This window comes from Pinus tabuliformis, chromosome 4_2, assembly GCF_031772625.1.
Source record: "Pinus tabuliformis cultivar Carrire ecotype Pingquan chromosome 4_2, CPIR1, whole genome shotgun sequence".
Taxonomy (NCBI): Eukaryota; Viridiplantae; Streptophyta; class Pinopsida; order Pinales; family Pinaceae; genus Pinus; species Pinus tabuliformis.
In genome coordinates, this window is record NC_142304.1 from 624,185,557 (window position 1) to 624,197,375 (window position 11,819).

Genomic DNA, 11,819 nt, shown 5'->3' on the forward strand with positions numbered 1-11,819 from the left:
TGCGAGACTAGGACTAATTAATGTGTTAAACAAAATTCAAAAAACCCTATTGGGGTAGAAGAACATGAAGAGATTGCTACCATTGAGGAGTAGCACTCCAATAAACTAAATGATGCACCTCTAGTCAATCGAGCCATTCCAAGAACTATTGATAGTTGAATATCCTATCAATAACTTTATTTAACTTATGATTTCCCTACTTCTCTTCGAACTTATTAGTATGGGGCATAATGTATTCCATAATGAAGTCTTGGTCAATAGATCTTTTCATATGTATCTAGTCACTATATGGGGGCGTAATGTATTGCATAATAAATTATTGGTCAATAGATCTTTTCATATATATCTAGTCACTATATACATATTTACAATAAATGAAATTACCTTTTGTTATAGATATAGTTTCCAATCAAATAAACCATATATATTTTTTTGATATTATCTAATGTTGTATCAATTTAATAGAAGGAAATATATTTATATGGGGGCGTAATGTATTGCATAATAAATTATTGGTCAATAGATCTTTTCATATATATCTAGTCACTATATACATATTTACAATAAATGAAATTACCTTTTGTTATCGATATAGTTTCCAATCAAATAAACCATATATTTTTTTTTGATATTATCTAATGTTGTATCAATTTAATAGAAGAAAATATATTTAAGAAAGGAAAAAAATTGTTATATTTATACATCTTTTTACTTCGGAAAAAAGAAAATGAGTATTTATGTTTGTTTTTTTTAACATTATTAAAGAATATATTGGTTTATTAATTTTAATGCAACTTTTTAAATAATATATTGGTTTATTAATTTTAAAGCAACTTTTTATGATGAAAGGTCATTTACATAAATTAAAGTTAATAAAAAAGGGGAAAAACTGTAAGTTGGTTGCTTTAAATCATTTGATTGGTGGTAAACAAGCGAACCTTTACCCATTCTAATTCCAGGATTTTGCCAACAGAGAAATATAACCTTTAAATTCGTTCCGATTATTTGACCCATGTTTATCCTGCAAATTCGTTAAATTGAAATTCGTTAGGCGTTCGATTGAGAAAATCGAACTGATTTATTTGAGCCATTTTTATGATTCAACATTAAAATTTTTGAAAGTCGTCAGGCGTTCAATTGCAAAGATAAAGTTCGCCAAACATTTTATAAAATCTTTTCGATTGCGCCCTTGCTTTGGCTGCATGCCACTGGCCGTTTCTAATCTCCAAGCCACCGAAAAATCCCAGTCAAATTACATGTTTTGGCCGACACAATCTCTATTCATATAGTCTTCCAGCTGGATTCCATCCTCATGATTCCTTTCACGGTCTCTTCATTAGGAGCGCATTCTTCTTCCTCCTCTTCTTCTATTAAAGGTCTTTTCTATTTGCGAAAGAAAACAATCTGTTTCTTTGCCATGGAAACGTTTCCGCGCTCCAATATCAATGGAATCTTGCCGAGACTCAGCCTCACGTTCTCGTTTTCTGAGTGTCTGACATATGCTCGCGAAGTGCCCCGAAGATCTCTAAACGGAAAACAACCGTGGGGCACAAGACCACACGAAGGCAATAATCCGGTGGCAGCGAAGAACTTGGTCGCAAAGCGCCTACAAGTACCACAGCCATATTTACCAATGTAAATATGGATACCCATATCAGGTATATATATCAAACACATTTTCCAATGTGGTTGATATAGCCAATTGATTCATAATAACTATATAAATATTAACTATCATATTATTTATATATGTTTTTATATAAATATTATAATAATAATATATTTATTATAAAGTCATAATAATATTATTAATATTAATTAATTAAATTATCATTACATTATTCAAAATATAAAATAATACAATTATTATTATATTTTTTTTTTTCCCGTAGAAAAAGTCGTAATTTCTATTAGATCTTTAAGAAATTACATTCTGTAGATGCCTAAGCATATGCATAATGAGGCTAGCAGCCTCCCGGATAGTAGCAAGAAGAATACATATTAACTACAACTATGTACAAGTAGCTTCGACAATAACAGTTTTTGCCTAATACAAAGAGGGAGGGAGATTATGATTTTCTCCCCTTTTTCTTCTCAACCTTTCGCCATTCTCCTTGGGTTGGAGAGGATGAAAAAAGGACTAGAGAGGAATCCTCCATAGTACGAGGCGCGTCCTTATCTGAATCAGAGTGTTCTGGAGAGTGGTGTCTTTTAGCCCCGCTAGTGTCTTCAAGAACTGGATTTTTCTTCGACAAAGAGGCCAACCTTCCCTGTGCTGCCAAAATCTCTGATTCTGGCATCATGTGAACTTGACTAGGTGCTATGGGAGAGGCAGCCGCGGCTTCGCCCCCATTTGGATCATCGTCTTGTCCAGGTGGAGGGTTGTCTGCCTCCTCGTCTTCTGTTTCTTCTTCTAGGTTCTCTGTGTGTTGCCAGCCTCTTGGTTTTTTTGTTTGTTTCTTGTTCCTCCTGTTTTCCTTTTTGGCTTGTGGACAGTTACTACGGAGATGACCTGTCTGTTGACAGCCTCTGCATCTGAAAGCTGTGTTTTCGTAATCTAGTGGTTGTTTCCACTGGGAGTTGTTATGGATCAAGATAATACTGTCAGGAAGCCCTTGACTAAGGTCGACTTCGACACAGATTCTTGCAAAGGTATGTATGCACCTAGCAATTCTTTCGGTGTCTTGCTTGATGTATTTACCTATTGCATTTCCCATTGCCTCAAAAACTTTGGGGACCCAAAAGTGAAGCGGGAGATTATGTAGCCTGACCCAGACCGGCATTTTGGAGACCACCATAGAGGAGGGGTCAAAACCCGGAAACCAGGGGGTCGTAAAGAGCCCTGCATTGCCCCAGAACCATGGCCCCTGATGGAGGACATGGTCTTTTTCCTCAACTGAGTCGAATTTTACAATAAAAAATCCTTTGGAGCATAAAAGGATTTCACAGTTTTGTGTCCATGTGGTATAGATCCAATGCCGTAAAGCATCTGTTTTGGGCCAAAAGCCATTGAATCTACAAATTACTGCCAAAGAAGATAAATCAGCATGAAAGTTGTTTACCTCCGGCCTATCGATTATCAGTACTGGATTCTGCTCACTTTGCTCCACTATATAAGGACCAGGCAGATCTTGTGGTGGTGCTGGCTTGTTGGTGGCTTCCCCTTTTCCTTTGACAGCATCCTTGAACGAACCTGTGCCCTTTGAGCTAGATCCAAAGCTTCCTCCTCTCAGCCTCATATTCAGAAAAATTGTTGAATCTCTCACTACTCCATAATGTTGCACTGTAAATTTTTCCTGTAAAATGTGTCCTGCATAGACCAAGCTCTGCAAACTTGCTGATATGCCTAAAGATTCTTGAATTTCGTCCTTTAAATTTTTTATCAGCATCCCTGTTCTTATTTGCATGCAGATTGTATTCCCTGACAGGGTTCTGATGAAAATTTGGGTCGCTTCTAGACCTGAATCCTTTATTGCTAATTTTGTTTTTTGCCTGGCTCCTTCTGCTTGTTGATTTCCCAGCACAAGAAGGGGAGCAGGCTTGTCTTGATCGATTCTCCTGCATTCATTTGAAGTATCTGGAGGACCTGTATGAGACAGGGGGACCTGGATCCCTCGACTAATAGGGATCTTGGAGAGGGGAGTCCGGATCTTTAATTTTTCCGCTGCCGAGATGGTAACTGCCCAAATCTGCGCTACAGAGAGCAGAGAAACCTCAAGCCACCGGGGAGCCAGGCCCACTCTCCCACCCCGTACTTGGTCTTCAACCAATCCCTTTAAAACCAGCCATAGATCGGCAGATCGGAGCCACGGCATTCCAAAAAGGGGCAGGGGAACAGGCAACCGCCTCTTTTTTCCATAGACGCAGACAGATCTGCCTGGCCTGGGCAGGGCATTCGCGGAGGAGGGCGCATCAAACCGAGATTGGGTAAGGACCGGTTGTTTTGGAACAAAAAACCCTGGACGATGGGAAAAGATTTCTAGAGCCGCCCTGAGAAAATCGTCCTGCGCCCAGAAGGAGGGCAAACGCTCCGGTCTCTGTTTGCTGTGGTTCGAGTCATGAAACTCCTTTCCAGCAGAGGATCCGGGCCAGAACCAGAGGGTAGCATCGAGCTCTGAGGATCCAGCGGTCAGGCTTCTAGCCGTTCCAAAGCAGAGCTGATCTTTGGGGGCCGCGGCGGCGCAGATCGGACCTTCTGAAACCCTAAACTCACGAACAACCGCCATCGCTCTCTTATTATTATATTATTATAATAATAATATAAAATTATAAAAATAATAAAAACAATTATATTGTATAATAATAGTAATATATTATTATAATAATATACAAATATAATTATTAATAAGATAATAATATAATTAACATTTTAATAATAATAATAATAATATAGCTATTATAATAACAATAATAATAATTATTATTATTATTATTATAAAAATATATTAGAATTTATTATTATAACAATAATATATATAGCATATAATAATAATAAACAAGTGAACTTTTACCTATTCTAATTTTCAGAGGACATTAACCACCACCACCATCATCATCATCATAAAATAATAATAATAATAATCGCAATTATATTGAATTATTATTATTATAATTATAATAGCTCATAATAATAATCATGATCCAAAAATAATTAGAATTGTGATAAGTAAATTATTATGTGTAATTTTTTAAAGACCAACCATTTATGATAATTGATAAATATATAAATAATAACAATGATATTCTTATATATTTATATATTTATGATTATTATATTAATATTATTACAATAATATAAAATCATAATAATATTAGTAATATTAAATATTAATAATTCATAATTAGTAATACTAGCATTTGCACCAAATGTTGCAAAGGAAACGCCGTAAGGCATAAATTGAGGAGCAATGGCAACATAGGAATAGGAAAATATAAATAAAATGCAGAAATGTGCATAAATTGAGGAGCAATAGTGACATAGGAATATGAAAATCTAAATAAGATGCAGAAATGTGCATAAATTGAAGAGCAATGGCGACATAGGGATAGGCAAATATAAAAAAGATGCAGAAATGTAACAATCAACATCTGGGGACATTTGTCCCCACGTCGCACCTCCTTTAATAAAGAGCCACCTAGAAAAATTCTTTGTTTCTGTTTGAGTTAAAACTGTTTTCATGGCGTACACCCAGTTTGGATACCAGCTGTCCAAGAGAGCACGTTTCATTGTATTTTCCTTCATTTCCGGTATAACCAGAATCACCACTGGAATTCACATGGAAAAACAATTCAGTCTCTATGAACGCCATTAAATGCAATACACATATTAGATATAGGTGCAGAGTCTCTATCATCTCATGTTGGCAGAAGCAGTAAAAATGATTTCAATTATTGAGAAGTAAATCAGTCATCTAATCCAATCTAGCACAAAATTAACACTCATGACATTCATCAACATCATGGATTGGTTAAATTTGCAGGTATGGATCCTCCCATATTTTGCTATTTCAGTCATCTAATCCAATCTAGCACAAAATTAACACTCATGGCATCCATCAACATCACGGATTGGTTAAATTTGCAGGTATGGATCCTCCCATATTTTGCTATTTCTTGCTATTTCGTGACCCTTCACAGTTTAAAAATTTGATATTTTATGGACATTGTAATAATAGCAACCAATCAAATTTGAAATGAATTAATACAATCAAACAGAATATGTAGCCCACATTCTGTCCAAATACGATTTGCAGGTTCTGGATTCATAAACCAAAGAAATTTGCAGGTCCAAAGGAGGCTATTTGAAAATGCTTCGATTGACTTTGTAAGAATGTTGATATTCATTTGTTATTGTATTAAAAATGGCTTATTCGAGCATGTGAATCCTCACTTTGGGGGTCATCATGTCTCTTACATATGCAAATGGCAACTGATCCCGAGGATCAAAGATTTCTAATTCATTGAATAACATGCAAGAAAATAGCTTTATTGGAAGGGTGTGCTTTCTCAATATCAGTGCAATATCAGCCACATCTGTAATGCGAACAACAACACACAAAATCAAAAAATCAGTTACAGAGAGAACCAATCTCAAAACAAATCTCAGATGCTATCGCACTAAAACTTCACCATAATTGAGCAAAGTTGAGTTCTCATACCACTGCTGTCGGAAGCTTTTCAGAGCTCCAAGGTAGCAAGCCATTGGCACAGTAATTGTCCATTTGATATCTCACACCTACTTTGCTTCTCCACTTTCTCCATCTGACTATAAAAATGGCTTCCTCCATGGTATGAGTATCACAGGGAAACGATAAAGAATACCAAATATAAACAATTACCTGGGAAAAGCAATAAAGGCCTTGTGTGTTGGGGGCACTGAAGGAGAATTTTCAATATGTCAGCTACAAAATATATCCATCCCATGTTATTAATTTATATTTGCACACAAATTAGAAACTAATTAGAAGCATATGTTAACAATAACATAGACAAACTTTAATGTACATTTTTCTGAATTTAACAATAGTATTGGCTTATTAGATTCTGTTTGGAACAACTTAGCAAATGAAACTGAAAATTTTGGGAGTTTTATATGCCATTTATGCTTTTTATTTACCTTTGTTCTGCTTGTACATTGCGAGTATTAGATCAAACTCTTTAAAGTCTGTAGGTGATATAGAAGTTATATCTATTCCACGTTTCTTGGCTGCATTCTTCATCTTGGGATCTGCAGGATCGCCCTTCAAATAATTTCAACATATTAATACGTGATACCTATTTATTGCAGTATAATACAAAAAAATTTAAAATACCAATTCAATTAGCCTTGACCCATGATAAGCTGGAACCTACTTCATTGTAGTCAATAGTTGCAGCAGAGTCAATTTTGAATGCTGATGTCAATCCCCTTTTCTGTATAGCATCACGAAATACAGCCTCTGCAATGAGACTCCGACAAATGTTGCCTTCCAAGAACAAGAATAAAAAGAGATTATTTTCCTGGAGAGATTAGCAAATATTTTTTCAACTACTTAAGATATCTAAACTTGCAATGCTTTTATCATCCCCAATTGCAACAATAGGAGCCGATAACAAATCATTATCCTTGACAAATCAGATAATAATTTTTCCACAGCTAATAATCATTATCCTTCTTGACATTGATATGCATCACGACCCTGAAAAAGAAATCATGAGCATTGAGATATCAACGGTAACTGGTTACTAGAATTTCTGCTTTGTAAAGGAATGAAGTAATGCATCTAGAATTTCTTCTTTTAAAGGACTGAAGTAATGCATAACTCTACATGAAATATTTAGTTACCATGAATTGGTAATTATTCTACAAAGTTTTTATGAAGAAGTTTATAGTGGATACTATCTCATGTGATTGTTCTTTTTGTTCCATTTTCTACTGGTAAGTTGAACTCATGATTAAATATTAAAAAATGTGTATCATTATAAACTCGACAACTTATGTAAACATGAAGCAGGCTCACGTGTTTAAATAAAACTGAAATGCATCACTCAGCACTAAAAACAAAAAGATGGAAACCAAATCCTTGGCCCTGGATTCCACTAAAATGTTTCAGCTAGATTTAATGACTAGAGACACAAACATTGAGTGCATAGAGCATAATGAGCCACACTCCTTGGTGACCAACTCTGTTTTGACATGAAAATGACAACCAGAAACACACAAAAATAATCTAGAAAATACATACTATGGAGAGACCTTATGGAAGCAGTAAATTGACCATTGAACTTAGAAAGTTCAGGAAATTGGAAGTAGCAAACAAAGTGATCATGTCAAGAGTCGGACCCTTGTTTCAATGGCCCTCCACACATGACAGCCTTTGATTTGATTTCTTCCTTAGAAGCAGAAGGCTTATTTGATAAAGGATAAGCCCTAGTCCATTAAGATTGATCATCAAAGCATCTACTTTCAGGGGTTGTATGATGGGGAAAATAGTTGAGACAAAGCCAAGGCCTTTTTGAGGTGAGATTTCCCTTCCCCTCTCTTCCACATCCAAGGCTGGGCCTTGATGTAATGCTCCAAGTTACCAGAAATAACTAAAAAAATACTAAATACATCAAATATAGAAAGGCAGTGTGGCTCAAAAGTATAATAATGATGAGACACATCTACATCTCTTTAGAAATAGGAAAATATCTCTTAATAACCAAAATATTGAAAAATCATACACAACTGTGTGAGAATGGCTATAATAATCTCTTGTATATAGTAATTAGGCCCTCCTTATTCATGAGGACCTAGTTCCCCGTTAATGTACCATTTCTTTATCTTGTTTCATCATGGCAAAGTTGTACCCTAACTAACAACCTCAGCTGCCCCGCAGCTTCCACCCAATAAAGAGTTGGCATTTAGCCCCTAGACTCCATGTTAATTTCTCTAGCAATTTTACTCAGATCAGATCTGGTTTTATCGTAAAAAATGCCAGGATTTTGTCAACAGTTGGTCCTTAAACAACAATGAAAATATTTAATAGTATTTCTGTGCTCGATATAAATATTTAAGGTTGTTAAAAATATATTATCATAGAGTTATTGTCGGTATGACTATTACTTACCTTGATGGGACTTTGAGAATCTGAAAACGTATAGAGAACCGCAAACTGAAAGCTCTTGGATAAACAAAAAATATGTCATAGATGGAATGGCAATGGGCATGATAAGCAGCGTGCCTATTGTGGCAATCAAAGCTATTCTACCTATGAGTTCCAAAATAAATCTAAGCATTGTTGTTTGATAAAGCTAACACCACTAATAGTCCCTGGGCAGCTCAATCGGCGGTGGATTTCCTATAAAGTCTTATGTAAAGTTTGTGGTCCAAAATACTTAATTAACTTTGTGGACAGTGTGTGGGAGCGTGCATATATTCACCTAAAAGTTATAGTGGTAGTAGTCACAATTGACTCCATGTCATGCGAATTCAAACCTGTACTCGGCTTAGTTGTTGATTCCTTTATATATATATATATATATATAAGCAGCTGCTAAAACACTCTGATGATGTATCAAGGATCTAACAATGATAGGACAAGGGATAACCATGCGGGTCTCTGCGTTGCAGAAGAACTTCAATAGAATTTAGACAACGAGGCACATAAGAATAATGCACAGCCTTTAGTGTCTATGTCTTTTTTTATTTTTGACAGTTGGTTGTCGGTAACTAGCTTAATGGGTTGTAAAGTTGTTTAGTGATATCCACTAATTCTGTAAGCTTCACAATAGCAAGGTAAGGATGACAAAATCCCCTTACGAGCACCTTAAGCTAGTTTGAAACTCGTCAGAGAGATGGTTGTCCAATTATGGACAAACGATGATAAATATGTAGCCTATCGTAGTAATATCATTTTGTACAAAAGTAGCCAAATGAGCTATCTTAATTTTATTGCGGTTCCACAACGTTGGTTGTTACCCTGCATTAGAGCAGTTTAGCCTAATTGGTGGATTACATATATTTCTGTAGTAATCGTGTACTAAATCTCATCGGATGTTCAGGAAAAATGAACATCCTAAGTTTTAATAATCCTTAAATTAGAGGTATATATTGCAGTCATTTTTTTCATGTTTGAGCTGCATGGCTTTCAGCTCAAACTTAAATCTTTGATTATCAGGCACCCACCCTGCCTTGAGAGGTCACACCCATAGCATTAATAGCCTAAGGGGATATTGATTCACTAGTGAGGTTGGCGAAGTGTTAAGCTGTCCCCCAAGCTTTCTCACTGTTGGCTACCCGATCCATATGGCACCAAGGAATGAGGCTAGGTGCAGATCTCAAAGGATTTTAACAGAATAGTTATCCCTTAGACCCGACACCTCAGTCGAAGGATGCAGCCCCTCACATCATGTTTCTTCTTGAAACACTCAAAAGGGTAGAATAAAATTTCTATGTCCTAACCGGACGTTCGCTGCTATTCAGGCATTACTAAAATTTTCTCTCTGCAATCATTGGGTGCATTTTATGACTGTAAAAATCTCGAGTGCCAGTTTATTATGATTTGTTCTAATAGAAACATAGATGAGAAATTGGGTCTGGGTTTTTAGTAATATAGAAGCTACAAAGAACCTAGCTCCTTTAGTTGAATTGAATAGAACTACAAAAATTTAGTTAGCTCAAGTCAGGCATGATACAAAGAATTATGCTTGGCTTCAGGCTTTGGATCTTTAGTGTGCAATATACTATAAGCTTCTACAATTGGATGGCTGACAATAATGGTAGACGTTATGGAATCATTATTTCGAACAATGACCGATACCGAACTAACTCGTTGAATCATTGGATGGATGGTACTCACCAAGGCAAACAAAGAGAACTCCAAAAGGCTTGAAGGTTGCAGATGAATCAGACACCATGGACCTCAATGCTTCTCTTCATCCTCCTCATGCTCCTCTTCGTCCTCCTGGTCTCCTGCAAGTTCGGATTAAACCTCCAAACTTTTGGCCTGAAATGAGATGATAAGTTGTGCTAAAAATGGGTGAATGTCATACATTTGTTTTATAACTGTAAATTCTGCTTCATCATTATAGAACCCACCCTTCAAATATTGGCATTTTCTTGTTGGAATATAGAGACATTCATGGAGTCGCAAGAGCAGAGCCAAAAGCCTCATGTTGCAATCTTCCCTGGGTTTGGGTCGGGCCATCACATCCCACTGCTCGAGCTTGCAAAGCGGCTGACTGTGTACCATGGCTTTTCTGTCACCTTCTTCACCGCCATATGTATGGAAGGCTCTCCTCACCACACCCTACCATCTTCGTCAAGGGACATGATCCGCTTCATAGAGCTCCCTGATGTTCAGATCGAAGGGGATCATGCCGAGATGAACATTTTTGTACGCATGCCCTTACTATTGGAGAAAGCTAAAATATTAGTGCAAGATGCTCTCACATCCTTTTCATTTACTGTCTGCGCTTTCATAATCGATTTTTACGGAACACCCATGTTGGATTTCGCCTCAAATGAACATGGAGAAAACTCAGGTGAACAACATGCCGAATTGAGTGGTAACTACCTAATTAACGCAAGGTGGAAGCGACTTGGCTGTAGATAATCTCTCTGTTGCAATTCGGAATGGCTATAATTGGCTACAAACTACCATTGCATTACCTCCACGCTTTTTCTCTGCTTTTGTCAAACACTAATAATTGTAACCCTTGCACTATCAGAGTTTTATAGAGTTTAACAGTTGCAATTGCAAAAGAGGTGAAAAAGGACAACAACTCTGAAATAAGACATACAGAGAGAAAAATGTCTGTTTCTGGAGATACAGGTAAAGAATTCCCGGAGGAAAAATTAACTGTTTCTGGAGATACAGGTAAAGAATTCCCGGAGGATTTGTTGAGTGAAAGTTTTTCACGCTTACCTTTTCTGAGCATAAACAGGTTAAGGATTGTTTGTAAACGCTGGAATTATCTTCTCTCCAACCAAAACCAGGTATTCTGTGCCCCTGTTTTTTTAATAAAATGTGAATGCTACAATGGTGGGAGGGCTGCAGAGCTGTGGTGTGCGGAAAGAAATTCAGTTTTGTTCAAACGTACAAACGCTGAATTTATCTGCTCTCCAACCAAAACCAGGTATTCCGTGCCCCTGTTTTTTTAATAAAACGTGAATGCTACAATGGTGGGAGGGCTGCAGAGCTGTGGTGTGCGGAAAGAAATTCAGTTTTGTTCAAACTTCCGATGGAGTTTCAACCATTTCGTTTCAAGAACTTTAATCTATTGCCTGAGATTCCTTCCAGTGATAATATCTTGGGTATGGTTGTTAAATATGGGGTTTGCTGTGTTTGTGTCAG

The 11,819-nt window shown here is 36.5% G+C and overlaps 1 protein-coding gene across 1 annotated transcript; it reads right to left on the reverse strand.

The window, feature by feature from the left end:
- Positions 1-5,866: 5,866 nt before the first annotated feature.
- Positions 5,867-10,380, reverse strand: LOC149170895 (uncharacterized). The gene is made up of 4 exons (XM_089425767.1): positions 10,323-10,380; positions 6,853-6,965; positions 6,617-6,740; positions 5,867-6,033 (listed from the first exon to the last, which is right to left on the reverse strand). Exons 1-4 carry the CDS (start codon positions 10,378-10,380, stop codon positions 5,867-5,869), a joined length of 462 nt encoding a protein of 153 aa, XP_089281893.1.
- Between the last annotated feature and the right edge of the window lie 1,439 nt (positions 10,381-11,819).